This window comes from Artemia franciscana, chromosome 15 (genome assembly GCF_032884065.1).
Source record: "Artemia franciscana chromosome 15, ASM3288406v1, whole genome shotgun sequence".
NCBI classification, from domain to species: Eukaryota; Metazoa; Arthropoda; class Branchiopoda; order Anostraca; family Artemiidae; genus Artemia; species Artemia franciscana.
The window spans coordinates 24,292,975-24,313,114 of NC_088877.1; the positions used below are offsets into that span (position 1 = coordinate 24,292,975).

At 35.4% G+C, this 20,140-nt stretch overlaps 1 protein-coding gene across 1 annotated transcript in view; it reads left to right on the forward strand.

Moving 5' to 3' along the window:
* Positions 1–20,140, forward strand: part of LOC136036225 (evolutionarily conserved signaling intermediate in Toll pathway, mitochondrial-like) — a 28,670-nt gene that overhangs the window by 5,204 nt on the left and 3,326 nt on the right. Inside the window, exons 2-5 of the mRNA XM_065718322.1 lie at positions 1,493–1,980; positions 8,815–9,041; positions 15,705–15,933; positions 19,759–19,983. Coding sequence (XP_065574394.1) covers positions 1,509–1,980; positions 8,815–9,041; positions 15,705–15,933; positions 19,759–19,983 — 1,153 coding nt within the window. The 5' untranslated portion in view covers positions 1,493–1,508. The remainder of the gene's footprint in view (positions 1–1,492; positions 1,981–8,814; positions 9,042–15,704; positions 15,934–19,758; positions 19,984–20,140) is intronic.

Below are 20,140 nucleotides of genomic sequence, written 5' to 3' on the forward strand. Positions count from 1 at the left end.
GTCATCCTCCTATTCTGATTTAAGTAAGAATTTGATATTTGAGAGGTCAGTTTAGTAGCTACTTTTTTAGGTGTTTTAGGACCATCTCCTAAAACCATATCAAATTAAAGAAAATACTGGAATTTATTCTAAAAAACGAACTTAGAAAAAAAATGTTGTTCAAAAGCAAAGCTTTTGGACAAAAAGCAAATAATTGCATTAAAACCAAAGCAAACAGAAATAAAATCTAGGAATAAATTAAACTTGAACAAATAGAAATCATTCTGAATGAATCAATGAAAATCAAAACAAGCAGAAATTAAACTGAATAATCAAGTCAATCTTAGAGTCAGCATAAATTACCAGAAATTCAGAGTGTTATTACAATTTACTGAAAATTATATGTACTTTGAGAAACATGTTTTGTATTTATTTGCTTCATGGGTTTTCCAAAATTTAAAATGTTTGATATTGCAAACAATTCCATGTCAAAAAGAGGTTAATGGACTCCTATAGTATCTATAAACATCATGAATATATGAAGAATAAAGAAAAGAATCCAGAGCATGATCAATTGTTTGTTGATTAATAAGTACAACTGAATAGAATTCTCCATTCGCCTAAGAGAAATCCTCCTTTTGATAAAGTATCTAAATAATTATCAGCATTCACCAGTTGCATTGTATGAGATTGTTCCAATGACTATTTCTTGATTTTTAATCCTGGTATTCAGGGCCAGATTTAAAGCTTTGATGCTTCTAAGCCCAAGTGTTTTTTGGTGCTCCATTTTTGCAATATAGTGGGAATATGGGAAGTACTGAACAGGACATAACTGATGAGTCAAAAGTAATGAAAGAGAGAGGTTGTACCAAACTCTGAGCCACCATTCTTGGGAGACATCTGACAGTTTATAAATGGCCATGTAATTCCTATGTTGTTTTAAAATCATTTTTTTGTGAATATGGAGAGCGGCAGTGGAGTGCACCTGGCACTTTGACAATAAATCATATTAGTGCAGTTTTTGTTGAAAAAGAAATCACTCAGTGATACTTTATTGCACCCCCTGGCATTGTACGTCCTTGGGCCTATCAGTAAATCCTGGCCTGCAAGTATTGCTAGACATTGATGTTTTCCTTAAATAATTAAGATTGTTCCTGCTCTAAATAAAAAGCTTGAGTAAGGGGTTCACCTGCCTGTTGTGTTCAAGAACTTCAGAGTTTATGAAGAAGAAGGAGAAGGGTTTAAGTGGATTAGAAAATGACAAAGATAAATGGCTCATGAAAAAAAAAGTTGGGATAAAATGAGAATCAGATTCATTCAGATTAAAAAAAGAATACCTTGATACCAGAAAATCCATAGCTGTGGATGAAGTTAAACTACTGATACTGCCTGATACTGATACTACCAATGATAAAATCAGATTCATTCTGATTACATAAAAAACACTTGATACCAGAAAATCAATAGCTGTGGATGAAGTTAAGCTACTTAGTCTAACTATCTTTTTTTTCAGGTGAAACGAAGCAGAGATGAATATTTATAGACATGCTGGTAGATCATTCAAATCTGTAGGACTGTGTTTACAACATCGTAACTGCATATTGAAAGCTTGTTGTTTGCATGGACCTAATTCATTGCTTACTCATTGCCACTTAACTACAGGCATAGCCCTTTTAAAAAAACTAGGTGAAGAAAGTGGCTTACTCCCTGCATCCTATTTTGAGCAAGAAAATCAGCGAAATCGAGATACTTTTTTAGAAGCAATTGGCAGATACTATGAAAGGATTACACATAGACGTGGGCATGTGGAATTTATATATTCTGCTTTGTCTTATATGGAACAATTTGGTGTGCATAAGGACTTAGAAGCCTATAAAAGGATTATGGATATATTTCCAAAAGGAAAAATGATTCCCACAAATGTATTCCAGACAATGTTCCAGCACTACCCAAAGCAACAACATTGTGCAGTGGATATATTACAAAAGATGGAAGATAATGGTAAGATAAGATCCTTTTTTCATTAGGCATTGACGAATTTCTGTTTTTGTCAGCCAATATATTTAAGTTTTGTTTTGTAAGAAACTTATATATTTAAGGATTCAAAAAAGGATTTTCTTCTGTGTCCAAATCCATAGTGATGGCTTTTGTTAAAGTAAGCTAATTTTATTCTCATTAATGAATTATACAGCAAATTTGTGAAACACACTAATATCATAGTTTTTGTAAGGAGGGGGAAGAGAGTCCATCTCTGAGTAAGGAACAACAAAAACTTTGGAATGACTATTTATAAACAGCTATTGCTGACTAAATACTGTCAGTTTCAGTGCACTAGCATCAAAGATGACTAAATCATGAGTGTTACCTGATATTTTAGGGAATGGAGAAAACAGAATTGGGTTGCCATTAATAATAAAATAAATTAATGGCTGAATATCAATATTTATTGATCAGTTACAAGATACAAATATACTGTTGTTCTTTTTTTGTTGTTTTTTGTTCCTATTTTCGTGGTGCCAAGTAGTTCAAGGCGTCTGATATGCTGCTGATCAATTACCTCGTTTTGAAATATTGTGATTTTAAATTTCTGTTGAACCTTCTTTGGAAGGAGTCAACAAAAGGATCTGCAGGAATAATATGCCCAGGAAGATTGTTTCAGATAGAAGTGCAATGCTAGATGAAGCTCTTCCTCAGGTATTTGGTTCTGGGCATGTCCTCCTTTTGGATAATTGGACCGAGCTGCATCCTTTCACTTCTGTCTTGTCGGCTGGGCAAGGGGGGGGGGGCAATGCAAGAGAGTTCGTTTGAGGGAGGCGAATTCATGTAATTGTAGAAAACAGCCATCAAGGCTTCATCAAACCTTTCATTTAGATTGTGGAGCAAGTCATGCATGAGGCACAGTATGTCCTATTTGCCCTATTGCCCCATTCTAGATCTTCTGGAGTAGTGCTAACAACATCACAGCAGGAATTAATATTTAGCTGTGGGTTTGATACAGGACTTGTAAAGTGGGATGATCAAGCTAGATAGAAGAACACTTTTTGTAGCAAAGAGTGACTCCAAGCTTACTTGCGCAGGAGGTTCTCGCCTGATCAACATGGTAATTCTAAGAGAGATCAGTGAAGAAATGAATCCCCTGTAGACGAAGCTCGTCGACTCTCTTTACAGTTTCATTTTTGAAAATGAAACTGGGGCCTTTAGTCATGTAATAAGAAGCTTCTTTCTTTTTGATGCATTAAAGTTCATCTGTAGGGAAATGGGGGCTGGTGTTGGGTCTTTGTTTTTGGGATATTCCATGTCATGGCAATTAACAGAGTGTTTAAAGTAGGCAAATACGGTTAGTTATGTGTGCTTTCCTATCGTTTAATTGATTGCCACCATTCTTGTTGGATGCTTGGTGACTTTTTACCTACTTATGCATTGCAATGCTTTGCCTATATTATCTGGTAGGCCTATCTAAATTGGTAATGATATTAAAAATTTCCTGCAAAAGCCACTAAGGGCTGTGACAAAAAGAACAAGACACCAATCAACAAGTGGTGTCAGTTAACATCTAACACGTAAATCCGTAAATGTAGTCCATCCAGCAAAAACCTACAAAAAGGAATTCTAGGGTTCAGCCATAGTCTTTGGAATTTCTCCAGCTTACAAATTACCCTAAATTGTTGTTTTTCATTATTCTTAATCTGTTATTAGTTTCAGTAACATTCCCTTAAAAATTATTTCCTTAAATTAGCCAATTATATGGCCTTTCCTACAAAATGCAAAAGGTTTTCCTGATATCCCGTACTTTTGGCAAAAGTAAGGACCTTTTTTTGGCCTCAACCAACCAATATGCATCTGTCTTTCCCCAAATGGTAACCCGTCCGACCTCATAATTACCAAACAGCCCAATTCATTCTCCCCCATTTTGGTTCTAAAATAAATGGCCCCATTTTCATTCCAACATCCGAATCACTTTATAGTTCACTCTGGCCATATTCAACTATTATTCTCTTTATTGCACCTGACTGTGAACCATCCTTAGTCTCATGCATGGTATCTAAAAATGGTGTGACAAGACCTAAAAATTTTCAGAGAATTATCTCAAAACTTAATCATAGAAACCAGTCTTTTACTTCTCATTTACATCAGCCCTAGGTCCCCCAGCATTATCAAATTATCAACAAATCTACTTACACAAGAAATATTTAAAAGTTTAGCACCTGAACACTTTCCAACTTAGCAATAATTTCATTTTCCCAAATTTTGCATGCATCATGCATAGCCTGAACTATCTTAGTAAGATATTTTCATTTATGTATCCTCATGTCACTAACCATAGCTAACTGGCTCGCCACCATGACATGAGAGGGTTGCTGTCATTTGGCTTAACTTCTCTCTTTATGTATGCTAAACTTCTGCCTTGCTGTCAAATTGCAACCCAAATATGTAAACACTACTTTCACTTCCAAATGTGTACCCTCATATCAAACTCTATCTCTTTCTGTCACCATTTCTCTTTTCATGAAAACTACCAGAACTGAATTCTTCACATTTAGACTTCAGTGCTTCTTCTTTTAGTTGCACAATATCCTATTGATCAGGTCCTCGACATTTATATCTTGACTCTACCACTAACGCTATATATTTTGCAAACACTAACACACATTAACACAAAAAATTTACCCACATTGATCGCTAACATAGTTGCTTCAGTTTACTTTAAATACACTGGGAAGTCGTTCACAAAAACGGAAAATAGAGGACATTCTTGTTTCACACCCAGATTTGACCAAGTCATCCTAGAGGACACTCCTGGTACTTTCAGCACAAACTTCATTATGTCATGCGCTCTAATCAATAGCCGAATAAACGAATACAGTCAAACAATGCTCAAACAATCACTGATAAATAAATCCCTCCTAACACAGTCGAATGCCCCATTTAAATCTAAAACTCCCACATATAGTCTTCCCCCTCTTACCCCTACATATAGTCTTCCACCAGCCTATTCTGGTGCTATTATTTCATTCTTATTTAACCTCGTTTTTGATCTAACTATCCTTTATTTGAGCAAGCAACTTGCTTATAGCATTCCTAAGGTAAACCCGCCTGTAGTTTTCATGGTTCCCTTTCTTGAATATAGATAGTCTTATAGATGTGCTCTGGTTCACTGATCATTCCATTTTGTTCACAATCAACATGAAAGCAAGCGATATGAGTTGCAGTATCAGGGTACTGCTCTGCATCCAGATCACAGCCGGTATGCCATCCAAGCTTTGAGAAGACTATCGTTTCATTTTCTTAAGCTTATTCAATACTTCTTTGCTGGTTATGGGCTCTTTAAACTGATAAATGTCTTCTTTAAAAGTGAAGCCAACTTGCTTGCCAATCTGATCCATTCATGTTTCTGAAAACGATGCCTCCTCTTTTTTCTTTCCTAGTATCTGTGATCAAGTTTTAATTAATTGAATTTTAGGCTGAATTGTCCTTCCCAGTGGATGTCAGACTTTTCTCAAAAAAAAATTGCTATTCATTTCTTGCATTGCTGCCTTAATTTCCATATACTTCTCCTCGTACTTTTTACTTACCTTGGAATATTCACACAACGTTATTCTTGACTAAACAAAGGACCTCTTACAACCTTGCATGAACTTCCAGACACCCCTCATATAATCAACCTGTACTTTATAATGAGCTTAGCTAAACTTCTTCTTGTGCCAAAAAGTATTTGTACTATGGGTCGCAAAGTCACTTGGTATGACTGGTTTATAATTTTGATTAGCTGAAAATTGCAAGTTGAAGTTGCAATTTGAAGTAATCTAAGAATTGTATTCTTTGAGATTCTGTAATGACAAATGAAGATTTTAATCAGGTTGTAAGAACTCAGTGCAATCAAAATTGTTCTTTTATTTGACATTGCTCCATTTAGCGTCCAATCTGGCTTCTACTTTGAGAGGATTTTAACGGACTCCGTTGGAGAAGAAGTCATGGTGTCTTCTGCATCAGCAGGGCACCTGCAGAATTTTCATTAAAATGCTCCTTACAGAGGAAGTGGAAGAAGATTGGGAAGTGTCTGTTGAAATATAATCTTGTGAGCAGTAATGATTTCCCCTCATTTACTTGTATGAGAAAGGATTTGTAGCTTGAGATGGCATGGGTGGTCTTAATATGAGGTGATTTGAATTTTGTTAAAATCAATATGCCTTAGCAGTTATATTGGAACACACGCCTCCATAATTGAACCAGCAAACTTAGAAAAAAATTTACTTAGGACCCTTCTAGTTCTAGTTCTAATTCCTATGCTCTTGTTGTCTATTTGACACCCTCTTTAGTCGCTCCTCTGGATTGGACTCTTTTGACAGCTAATATTAAATATAAGCAATGATGAAAACCAAAGAAGAATGTGCTCCTTAATTGGCATTGGTTCTAAATCTCCAGTGAAAAATAAAGCTGAAGGTTTATAAGGAGGAAAACTGTAGTCCCGATAGAAAACATTGCATTGATGTGGCAACATTCATATGGAAAAAGAAAAGGCTTTTCAAACAGTTCATGGTAAGAAAATGTAGTAAGGAGCGAGCTGGCTCAATATTAACCGAAACTCTGAAAAACGGAATTTTGATAACAATATGTACATCAAATGAATCAGATTTTTACGCTGATTTCAAATATGTAAGTTTCATCAAATTCATCAAAAGTTACAAGCCTGAGAAAATTTTCCTTATTTTCGAAAAAAGCGGGAAACACCCCCTAAAAGTCATAGAATCTTAATGAAAATCACATCATCAGATTCAGCATACCAGAGAACTCTACTGTAGGAGTTTTAAGCTCCTTTTTGCAAAAATGTGGAATTTTGTATTTTTTATAAGAAGAAAGATCATGGATGCATGTTCATTTGTTTGTATGTTTTTTTTTGTTTTTTTTTTCCCCATGGGTGATCGTATTGATCCAGTGGTCCTATAATGTCGTGAAACGGCTCATTAAAACGAAAATTAAATCGAACTTCAATTTTTTAATCCATGGTGGTTTCAAGTATATAAATAGTTAAAAAATGGAACTTTCAAACAAAAGGGTTGCTTGTTATTAACAGTCCAATAGTCCACAACAGATCTTTTTTTAGGTCTCCATGCTCCAAAAGAACCTTTTGTATTGAACTGGATTAAAGACCCTTCGTGACTACTGAGGTCTTTGCATTGGCCCTGCTGTGTGTTGCGAACCCTAGATTCCGTATTACCAAGCTAAGGTCAAACTCATGCCCCACCAGAGGATTCATTTAGTTCCTTTTTCTTGTAAGATAACGCATTTTGAATTCCCATGGCGAAATAATGAATGTAGCAAGAACATTACAATTAAGATGCCATATAGGCCACATTGTAAACTACAAAAACTTCTAAGTTAGAGCATTCAGGATTATAATGAATAAAGTGAATAGATCCAAGATTTTCCCTCGAGGTGCAAAGTAAGAGTGTGTTATTTGAGTTGCTGGAAACTGCGTGAATTGTTGCAGTCCGCTTTTTTTTCTCCTAAAGCAGCATTCACACGCTGGGCTCTAACTCAAGCCAAGTTTCAGAAGCTTTTTCATGTTTGGGGCTTCTTCAAAGAGCAAGTTCGAGACTGGCTCCAACAAAATAGACAAGGTAATCCAAATTTAAGAATGGTAAATAAGGTCCTGTGGTGACGCAGTGGGTTTGACCTTAGCTCGGTGATATGAGACCCAGAGATAGAACACAGCTGTAGCAACACACTGCGGGGCCGACGTAGGGACCTTAGTAGTCAAGAAGTTGCGTTAATCCGATTGCTTTATTTACAATAAACAAGTAAATGAAGGGAATGGACTTGGAACAGTTTTCTGGAAGAAATCAACAATGAAGTTGAAAACACACCATATTTTCATGATAAAAGTAGACCCAACTAGTGCCAAGACAGCTTCTTTTTGAGAAGCTAGCTTTCTTAAATAGCTAAGGAAGAAGTAGTTTAAAAAAAGAAACAAATAAGGAATCCAACGATTCGAAAATTATAGCGGCTTTTATGAAACCTGTTGGTCAAAAGTTCAATGATGTCAAACTCAGTTTCCAGACAGGATTTGAAACTGCTTGCTTGTCTGAAGAACTTAATCTAGGAAATGGTCAAGTGCCTGAGTATGGCCTAGATGGTATAGATAGAGAAAAATTATTCATAATAGCAAATATTAACTAACGTTTCCTTTCTGATTTGCCTGTGGTTTAATTAAGAGGAGAGAATAAACTTCTATCCTCCTCGCCTTGAAATACTCTTTTCATGTATGGCAGTCTGATCTGACATCCTGGGAATCTGACTTGCTGGAGTGAACTTAGTTCTGGGTCTTAGTAATTGCACCAAGGGAAGAAAAGGCACCTTATCTGGTGTTGCTAGGGAACTTTAAACTCAAAACCGTACCAGACAGTCATCAAAATGTCTAAATAACTTTGGATTATCCCTTTTAAATCATCATGTTCGCCTAAATATCCTTCCCCTCTCTTATCACTCCCTAATACCTAAAATCCCTTGCGAAGTGGCAGAACCTGTTCCCAAAATACCACCGACCGTCCTGTGACATGCGGGATATGAACTTAGTTTGGTTCCCATTTTTGAAAACTTAATAGATCTGAAAAATGATCGTAACTATGTCACTGGGTTTTTAACTCGTCTGAAATAATGTTGAGTTGATTTTGTTGATTTTTACTTTGTTTTTCTTTTTCTTCTTTGTATATTTAAGTACCATGAAAAGAAAAAATCCAAATTAAAAATAATTTGAATATGAAATTGTTATTGTGTGTAGTCTAGTATGTACATATTATCACCGATACTTATTAAATAAATATTTATACAATTCAGGTGTGATACCTGACCGTGAGCTGGAGATTATAATGGTCAATGCGTTTGGCAACACCTCGTTTGCAGTAAACAAACTAAGAAGAATGGCATACTGGATGCCTAAATTCAGGAATTTATCCCCATTCCCCTTACCTAATCCAGTACCAATGGACACATTAGAACTTGCTAAGTTGGCTATCCAAAGGATTACGTTGCCAGATCTGCAAACTCAGATTGAAGTCTATAAGGTTGGTAAGTCAGGTTATTCTATCATTCTTCCCATATCATCTATGGTATCCAAAAATCTTATTCCTAATGAGAAGATACTACAAGGTACACTCCCTCTCCTTATTGACTGGAGGGAATTTTCACATAAAGTTGGAAAAGCCCATTGAAAACTGATGTGAGTGCTTTTGAATTCTTCGTTTTTTTTTTTTTTTTTTTTTTTTTAAGAAAAAGAAGAAAATGTGTGTAAAAGGTATAAAGAGAACTCTCTAATTTTAAATTCTTACACTAATTCTTCGACAGAAAAGAATTACTTTCAAGGCTCTGAGAAGGAACTTTGTGTCCTAAAATAGGTGGAGCTTAACTTACCATTTTTATGATATCGTTTTTACGTTTTTTTTTAGTACTTACCCAAAGCCTAAGTGTGTAGCCCCTCTGTCTTGGTAGCGTTTAAGTCTTAGTTATATTGTCTTAGTAAGCCTTGATTAGGAGAGGGGCTACTTCTTTTTAGATTTTTTGTCCCCTCCCCATAAGTTTTGAAGCATACATTTATTTTTGTATTTTCAAAATAACAAAATCCCTCTGGATTTTGCAACCTTAAAAAAAAAAAAAAATACGAAGTTTTAATTACTTTCAATAGGGTCTTCATTTTGGAATGAGAAGTATTTTTAAAGCACTTTAAAACTTCGGTATAAAGAGCTGGTATTTGAGGAGGGGTAGCCCCCTTCATACATGGAATAATCTCTGTTTGTTTGAAGTTTTAAAGTTCGTCTATGCTTTCATTAGAGAATTGTTTTTGAATTTTTAATTTCTGTTGTTTTTCGTAGTATACCCGTTGGTACCATAAATGCAAGGAGGGCTACCACCCCTCAAACTCGAATCCTTAAATACACATTTGTCTTTCTTACAGCAAATACAGTTTCCGTCAAGATGACACCTCAGTTCAGAGTTTAATTCTTGTTTCTAAAATTTTAAAAATTTTCATTTACTGGTGGCTTTTGACGAGGAAGATTAAAATTAATACACTTTGCACATCAAAAATCAGATTGAATATTATGTTTGTTATTGCATGTATTATAATCCAAACTTTTAGATGTTCTGTTTACATCTACAGGGGTTACTCCTATTGGACTGATGTGTCAAGGTTACACTTATCGGCCGTTGCCTTTGCTTCGTGAGCCTGTTAGTTGGTAGTGGAGTGCTGCATTGAGCAGTTTGGAAATGTTCATACATAGTATGTGGCCAAGGTATCTCCATCTTTGAATTCTTATGGCATCCGTCACAAGAGACCGGCCTGTCTTGTTATGGATATATTGTTTAGTTATTCTCTGCTGCCATTGATTGTTAAGGATGCTTCTTAGACATGGATTTTCGAAAGCGAGCATCCTTCTGTCGTGTTCCTGGTTCCGATGCCAGGTAACGGCTCCGTAAAAGAGAACTGGAATAACATTGCTATTGAAAAGCCGCAGTTTCGGCCGTAGAGAGAAGCTTTTGGACCGCCTAACCTTCCGTAGTCCATTGAAGGCCCCATCAGTATGACCAATTCTTGTGATGACCGTAACTCTTTTGTGGTATATCCAGTTTTCTAAGTTAGGAATCCAATGTATTTAAAACGCATGACTTGCTCTATAGGTTGGTAATCACATTTGATGCTCAAGGGTGAGTCTGTAGTAACCATGCCTAACGCTTTCTAGTATTTGGTTTCAGGCCAATTTGGTGTCTTTTTTTTCTGTCACCTAGTCTTAGATTTGTTGGAGTCTTTGCTTGCACGATTACAGGACAATAATGTTGTTGGAGGCGACTGTATCACTGAAATGCGCTTTTGAATTCAAGTGGATACCGTTTACTGGTCCTTCGTAACATGCAGTCAATGATGATCATGCACTTGCTGTGTTCATAAAGTGCAGAAATCAGCGAAATTATCTTTTCAGGACTCCATAGTGTTGCAGTATAATCTTCCACAGATTCTGGTGACCCACTGCGGCAAATACCTTCTAAAAATCAGTGAATGTCATATGAGTTTTTGATTAACTCTGTATGCATTCTTCAGTCAGTGGTGGCAAAGCAAATATCAAATCTGAGCATAATCGGCTGGGTCTGAAGCCATTTTGCACGTCACAAAAGCTGTTTTTTGGGCAAGACAAAAAATGATGCTGCTGAAATCTCTGGTGGTTTGTTTGAGGGAGGTCTGTTCAACAGCTTTTCAAAGCGGCCTGTCTATACTTAATTAGTGGTAGACTGTTCGATTACCAGAATGTCCAAGGGGTCTTTTACCAGTTCATGTTGATTAGAGGATATCTTGGCAACATTTTCGTTGGTAACTTTATAGGCAGCTCTTACGATCATTCCTGGGAAAAAATAAAACAAACAAACGAATAAATAAACACGCATCCATGATTTTTCTTATGGAAACAACTAAAAAATTCTACATTTTCGTGGATAAGAAATCGAAAGCTCAAGACATGGTTTTCTGATATGCTGAATTAGATTGTGTGATTTTCGCGAGAAACATTTTACTGCTTGGATATGCTTCCCCCCCTTTTTTTGAAAATCAGCTGGATTTTGTTAAGCTCGTAGCTTTTGGTGGTAACTTTGGACTTGATGAATTTCGTATACCTTATTTGGAATCAGCGTTAAAAACGGATTTTTTGATGCGTTAATTGTTATCAAAGTTTCTTTTTTTATATTTTCTGTTACTGTTACCCTGAGTCGCTTCTTACTTACAGTTGGTTACCATGACCTGCTTGATACTGAGGAAATTTATCTAAATCTCATTTTACAATGCTCTTATTAATTCCAATCCTCCGCATTTTCCACAAAATCACATTTTGCAACCTAACTAGATGTTTTATAATACCACACTTGGAAAAAATATAAGCATTCAAACTAGCCTTATACAAAATAAATTTCGGATTGAAATTTTAGTCTACCATTCAGTGTTGGGTTTTTTGTTCATTTATCTCTTCACTTTTGCTTGACAGAGGGTCTCTTATTTCAGCTCTTGATTTTAAGGTTCTTCTATTTATATGGTCCTATGGTTTTTCATCTTCTTCCTACATTGAGGACAGTTGAATGAAAGTCTTAACCAATTAGCATTTGCCACTGGCTCTGGTTTACTGTTTCATCGTTGTCCTACGTTTTCTCCTTTTTTCAAAAGGTTCAATAAATGTGTATTCGGGGAAGATCCTGGTAATCTTGATCAATATAGAACCTAATGTCCAATATCAACTTGAATCTCCAGGCATAAATAGTGGGGGTTTGAGGAACCTAATGTAAAAAAAATGTTAATGAGCAAACAGACTTTTGTTTCGATCAGTTGGAAACTTATATATAAGTCTTTGGGCTGAAGGACCAAAAAGTGGTACCGGCCCAAAACTTTTTTTCGATTGCCTTGAAACTTATTTCCTTAAGGTTTATGTTCCCTCCGAAACAAGGAATTTTGGAAAAAGCTTGCAGCTGGTAACTTGCACCAAAAGGGCAAAATGCTTGTGTAATAAGATTCATAAGTCTCAGATCTGTCCATTCACCGAGCCGGAATTCTGATGTTGTTTACACTTTTTCTTGGAGAATCTAATCTTGCATATAAAAAAGACAAAATTATCCTTTTTTCAACAAGTATCAGCACAGGTTCCAAGTATTTTCAGTAAAAAAAAACAACTTGCATCAAGTCTGAAAATGTAATTCGGCAGATGGATAGAGCTGAATCTCAGCTTCGGAATGGTAGTGAAATTGTCGTGTTTCGCCGATGTATTAAAAACGTTCAAAAGTAGAGAAATAGGACAGTAAAAATTGCACAGAGAAAATAAGCTTCAAGTCTTTTTACTAAGGTATCCTAATATAGAAGGAGCAAAAAGTGATAATTCCCCCAGAACGATGACTTGCAATTGGCCGGTTTTTTATCTGAATAACTTAAAACAGTAGATTTTTTCCGAAAGAGACCATGCTTTTTGTAAATAGTTGTAATTTGGGGGCAGAGTACTGCCCCCCACCAAAAAGGTGCAGTTTCCTTTCCATTTGTTTTAAAATTTGTATCCTCAAGTCTTTAGACCATTGGCACCCCAATTTACAAGACAGAATTGAAAGTGAGATTTTGTTCCCCCAAAATGAGGCAATAAAAAGGATGAAACATCTGGGGGCCTGAGAATGCTCAATTTTCTCCCCAATTGAGTCAAAGTTCAAGAATCGTTGGGTACTTGTCGGCTACTGGAAACTCACCCAACAAGTAAAGTTAGGTTAATCTTAATGAAACATACACAACATGATGATAAAATAATACTTTAGTAACAAAATTATGAAAACCTAACCCAACCTAACATACATAACCTAATCCCCCCCCCCAATGTGCAAATATATAGCCCAAACAATGTATTCTGTCTAATTCCAATGCATTGTATCATCTGTCACTTGTTTTCGTAACTAAGAAATCGGTTTTCTGAGATGTAACATAAGCGTAATTCTTGAATTTGTTTCCAATAACCGACAAGTACCAATTGTTGTCTAGAGTATGGAGACCAAGCGTTTTGTTGGGAGGAAGAAGAGTGTCAGGATCAGTGTCTAAGGTACAGCTGCAACTCCGTGGGCCCAAGGAAACCTAAGTAAAGTATATTTTTGGGCATTGCTGCCCAAAAACTGGCATCCGAGAAGCCTATTTTTTCTCTGATCTGCTCAAAAGTTATACCTTATTTCTTTTGGTCCAGAAAAATCCAATGCACAATAAGAAAAAAGAAAAGAAAATATTGGTTCCACTCGAGACCAAAAAACTTTTTTCTTGGGACAGCTTGAAATTTACACTAGTAAGTTACTAGTCTTAGGGAAATATTATGCACAAAAAGTAGTTTAGGGCAACGGCCTCCATGAACTAGAGGCTGGAGAAGTTTTTCTGTTTGGCTTGAAACTTACATTTCAGTGTCCTTGAGTGGAACCCGGTTGACCCAAGAAACAACAATAGCAAACAATTCGCCTGAAAAAGGGCCAGTAATTTTTGACTGGTTGAAACTCAAAGCCGTAAATACCTGGCTAATGGGACTGTAATATACAAACATAATTTTTGTTAGAGGAGGGATATAGGCCCCCTCAAAATTGTGTCACTAAATGGTACCAAATTGTTCAGGTATGCTTGAAAATTTCAAGGATCGTTGCCTTGCGTAAGCGGACCATACATTTTAGGCTTGGAAATATCCAAATGCCCTGTTGGCCTGAACAATTTGAAACGTATAGTTGTAAGTGTATGGGCCGAGAAGAACCTACTATGAAATATTAATTTTGGGGCATGTCTCCGAAAAAGGCCAAACACTTTTCTTTGTCTAAAACATATATCTTTTAGTTCTTAAGCCAAACGGACCTCAATACACTAAAAAAACGGTTCTTCTGAAAAGGGACCATTTTTAGAACAAGCTTTAAAGTTACATCTGTAAGTTTTTGTGCCAAGGAACCCTAATCTACAGAATAAACTTTAAATTTGGAGCACGGGCCCCTTAAAAACTAACGATTTTTTATTTATTTATTTTGTTTTGATTGACTTGAAACTTACATCTAAAATTCCTTAGGCCAAGCCGACCCCGAAATAGAAAAAATGTTTTGCCTGAAAACGGGTCCACAAAGGGCCTTCAAACCTTTTTCGTCAGGACAGATTGAAACTTGAGATTGAAGGCCCCCGGGAGAATTACCGAATGTGCTGCAAAAGCTTTTTAATTCTAGGTAGTATCCAGCCTCCGAAAATGGGACCCAAAAAGTCCCAATACCTTTTTTTCTGACTGCCTTGAAACTTTCAAGGATCATTGCCTGGGCTTTTGAAAACACACCTGCTTCCTAACCAGAGGAAGGGGAATAGGGGGTGGAAAATGTAATTAGAAACTGTTAGGAGGACCAAAAGTAAAAGAAAGCGCTTGGCCAAATAAAGCTTTTTTTTCCAAATGTGGATTTGAAAAACCACGATTTGGCTTTCCCCAATTGGCTTTAAATTTTAAGTGTAGAAAGGGCCAATAGGACCTTGATGAAGACAAGAAATTTTGAAAAAAGTTAGGCTGAATCGATTTGTGACGTCGGAAGTAGGCGCACCATTTTTCTGCGTCTCTCTAATTGTCTGCAACCTGACATGGCATATCATGTAAATGGTCAAATGTGACGCGTTGTTGAACTATGATTTAGATTAGCTTTGCTTAAATGAAAGCTATAAATTTAAAATGGGTGCCAAAAATATGTAAATTTAAATGAAATTAGAAAAAAAAAATTATGTTTGGGGAGTGAGAAGGTGTTAAAACCTCTTACCAGCTATATTCAGCCATAATTTTATATTTGTGCTCCCAGACAACAGAATTTGAAGATTCAGTAAATCAAAAATAGTTTTCCAGTGGCCAAAGAGAAGTATAAAAATAAATTATAATTTCTTTATATATGTAGATGAGAAGCACTGCAAAGCTCTTAAGAACCCTATTCTGCCACAGTTTTGTTTTTTATACGTTAGGGCATTGGAAAATAAAGAATCAATAAACTACGAATTGATTTTCAGTGGTCAAAGGGAAGTACAAAAATAAATAATACCCTCTTTAATTTTGTATTTTATGGTTTCTGGTATCGGAGTCTGAAAATACAATAAACTACAAATATATTTTTAGTGGCCAAACAGAAGTGCAAACATAGTCTCTTCATGTTCAGCTATAATTTTTTTAATGCTTTCAAGTTTCCAGGCATCAGAACTTGAAGATGCAATAGACCATACATGGATTGTCAGTGGCCAAAGCGTAGTACAAAAAGAACTACTTAGCAAATTGCCTCCAGGAACCGCGCTTTATGTTGAGGGTGCCTTCAGAGTTTGGCTTCGGAATATGTGTGTCCACTATTTCATTCTTAGAGGTGAAACTACGGTGAGGAGTGTTGAGACTATGAACAAGAAACCAGATCCAGAAGAAGCTGATGGTATGACTATTTCATTGTTACTTTCACGGTTATAAGAAATTGTGCTTTTCCTTGTCTTCTGTTTTAAGTAAGTATTAATTAAAAACTAAGGTTGTGGCTCTTTTACAGTTGCAAAAGTGCAATTAATTCCCTTAAACATAAATTCAGCTTACAATATAAGCTTCAGAACAGGAATACAGTGTTTTACTGTTTTTTATGATGTTCGCTTCCTTTGAATCTTTATTGATTTGTTAATGAGTTTATTTAACAAAATTTTTTAATCTTTAAGATTTAATGAAAACAACTAATTGAAACTAATTGAAAAAAGTTTTATTCGATTAAATTAATGGCAAAAGTAGTTAATCAAAATCAATTATTGAAATAAACTGATGAATGTAGTTATTAATGAGTTTCCTAATCTTTCATCCGGTTGGATCAGGATGGTCTAAAAAATTAGATTCTTGCGAGTTTATAAGGCTTGTTTCCAAAGTTTATTTCCTTGTAGCGTCTGGTTTTTATTCACTTCCTCCGCTCTTGAGTAATGTATTCCACATCCCTTTTCAGTTACTGTTACGCCTTTTAAGCCAAGAATAAACTAAAATAAAACAAAATTTATGATTAAAATGCTACATATACAATTTATCATTTTCTAATTTTAGTTATTTTTAAGAAGGTTTCCTGTGTCATGAATACCAAACATGCTATCCTCATGGTATAGTTGTTCTTTCGTAAATCTTCCTTTCTTTTGTTAGGTTTTTCTTTTCTTTTTTTGCTACTCAGCTATCTTTTTATAATTCTTTTTAGCGAGTAAAAAATAAAATATTCCTATTCGACGTAAATGTCACAGTTTTTGTGACTTCTTAACCTAGTAAATGTCGCTGTGCGTTTTTTTTTTTTTTTCGCGTCTGACAGATCTCCCTTATTCCGGAAAGACATGGCATGTCCATATATAGATAGACAGATCGATTAGACAGATATAGATAAGCCAAATAAGGCCATGCGACACAGTATTCGAAAATCCAAATTTAGTAAAATATTTCTACTATTTCCTTCGGGGCAAAAGCAGCAACAACAAAAATACGAATTTGAATTACTCTCCTCTTCTTGCAACATCAAGATCTTGCGTACAAATTTTTTCTCAATATAAACCTAACAAGGTTATACAACATACTATTCTATACAGATCACTAAAATATCACATAAATAATAATCATCTCTCATCTCTGCAAGGATGCTAAATAGAGCGTCATTGACGTATGTAAACTATGCAAAAGTGATTAATATATTTTTTTTAGTATGTTGCTGGGTAAAACCAATGCCGTTTAGCATTATAGAGGAGAATAATAAAGCATATTACAGAATTAAATAACAGTGTTGGTAGTATTTGTTTTGTTTACAGCTTCGTTTTGCATTAAACCGAAAAGATAAGAACCACTGGGTTTGCTATAGACCTGTAGCCCTAACTATTTTATAATACTGAAAAAGTTCAAGCACAAGATCTAATTTCTTTCAGAATATTTCAATATTGTTCCCAAAAAATTTCAAAGCTAAGTTTAGTTTTTGAAAAAAGAAATAGCTTGATGTTAGTCTTGTTTTGGAGTTTCTTAAGTTATGTTGTAATTCTGCACTGTACTAAATGGAAGTTCCACTTGGTAACGCTACACTTTACAAACGGGCCTTACACAAGCACCATAAATTTCTTTAATTGCTACAACATTACATCGAAGAGTAATAGCGTCATTCGTTGACCCCTCATCAAACAGTTCGTGGTAACGAACTGTAGTAAGGAGCGGCCCGGCTCAATAGTAACCGAAGCTCTAAAAAATGAAATTTTGATACCGATAGTTACATCAAAAGAATCGTATTTTTTATGCTGATTCTAAATATATAAGTTTCATCAAGTTTAGTCTTACCCGTCAAAAGTTGGAATCCTGAAATAATTTGCCTTATTTTAGAAAATGGGAGGAGACACCCCCTAAAAGTCATAGAATCTTAATGAAAAACACACTATTTGATTCAGCGTATCAAAGAACCCTTCTGTAGAAGTTTCAAGCTCCTATCTACAAAAATGCGGAATTTTGCATTTTTTGCCAAAAGACAGATCACGGATGCGTGTTTATTTTATTTTTTTTCTCCAGGGGTGATCGTATCGACCCAGTGTTCCAAGAATGTCGCTCATTTTTTTTTACCGAAGTCACCGGATCAAAATTTTGAGATAGCCATTTTGTTCATCAAAGTTGAAAAACCTGATAATTATGTTTTTCGGCACGACTTAATCCCCTACAGTCCCCGGGGGAGGGGCTGCTAGTTACAAACTTTGACCATTGTTTAAATGTAGCAATGGGTATTGGGAAGTGTACAGACGTTTTCAGGGGGACTTTTTCACAGTAAGAGGGGGTGGGTCGGGGGAAGGGGTTACGTGGGAGGATCTTTCCATGGAGGAAATTATCATGAGGGAAGAAAATTTTCATGAAGGGGCCACAGAATTTTCTAGCATTATTATAAAAAAATAATGAGAAAATAAATAAAAAAAAAGTTTCTTTCTGCTGGATGTAAGGACACCTAAAACGAACAGAAATTATTGCGCATATAATGGGGTTTGTCTCCTCCACAATGCCTCACTCTTTACCCTAAAGTATTTCTATTAATTTCAACTGTATCAGCCTTTGTGATTCAGGGGTCATTCTTAAAGAATTGAGACAAATTCAAGCTTTAGTGTAAATAGTGAGTTATTGACGAGGGGTGAACCCCCTCATATACGTAATAAAAATATACAAATATAGAAGTTCGTTACGTAAGTTAGTTCGTAAGTTACGTATATTTATTACTAATAAAAACGTTCGTAAAAAAATAAAAATTCTTTTTCCCTTTTTAAGTAACCAAAAATTGAAGTGTAACTAGGCCTCCTCCCCCACCCCTTTTTTATCATAATCGTCCGATCAAAACTATGAGAAAGGCATTCAGCAAAAAAAAAAAAAAAAAAATGCAAATTTCGTTTTAATTATTCGTGTGCGGTGAGCCAAAATCAAAACATGCATTAATTAAAAAACGTTCAGAAATTAAATAAAATAAGCAAGTTTTTTTTTTTTTAACTGCAAGTAAGGAGCAACATTAAAACTTAAAACGAACAGAAATTATTCCGTATATGAAAGGGGTTGTTCCCTCCTCAACGCCTCGCTCTTTACGCTAAAGTTTTTTGTTGTTTTAAAAAGTAGAGTTGTGAGAAAGAGTCAAACTTTAACGTAAAGAGAGAGGTGTTGAGGAAGGGACAACCCCTTTCATATACGGAATAATTTCTGTTCATTTTAAGTTTTATTGTCGCTCCGTGCTTGCAGTTAAAAAAACTTGTTAGTTTTTTTTTTTATTCAATCCCTAGTAGTAATGCGAATCGTTTTGCCTAAAGCTTGAAGGGACTCTAGTTGCTTCTCTCGTAAAAGAAGAAGAAGAAAACTGTCAGTGACGTTAATTTAATTTAAATCCTCCTAAACAAACCCAAAAATTCTGGAGTTTCATCTTTAGTTGTTTATCCGTAATCTTTGAGCTAGGTCTTTGGTCTTACAGAAAAATTTGTTGGTTGTTAAGTATGGGTATCATATGTTTCTGTAATTAAATGTTTATTTACCCATAATCAAGCTTACTGTATTTTGCTTTTGTATTGATTATGAGAATTGTTTATTTTTGTCTCAACACTGTTTTATATGTTGAAAGTAAGAATTCAGATTTGTAGGGGATATAAAGAGGGTATTTTTCAAACCCTAAGATGCCTTTATCTAGTTTTATTTAGTGTTTTATATGGTAGTGTATTTACTTTGTTATACGGTTTCATATACTTCTATTTTTTGTCAGACATCAGCCACCTCAAATCGTGGATTTTAAGAGATCCAGAAGAAATAGAACACGAAGTTGAAGCTGTGCCAACGGTGCACGAACAAGAAGATGGAACGATCCTCGGGTGCTGTGCAACAGGATCATCTAGTCGTGATTCCCTTCTTTCTTGGATCCGATTCTTAGAGAAGACAAATCCGAAATTAGCCGATTTTCCTGTACTCTTCACCTTGAAGTCCCCACTTGGTAATTTTTTTTCTACATGATTTTCGTTTTCTTTTTTCTTTTTTTTTTACATTTTCAACAAATTATAGATTTAGTGTCGAATTTGGTAGTTTAAATAATTTAGCTGATTCTAATTCACAAAATATTCCAATTTTAGGGAAGTCAGAGTTATCTCAAT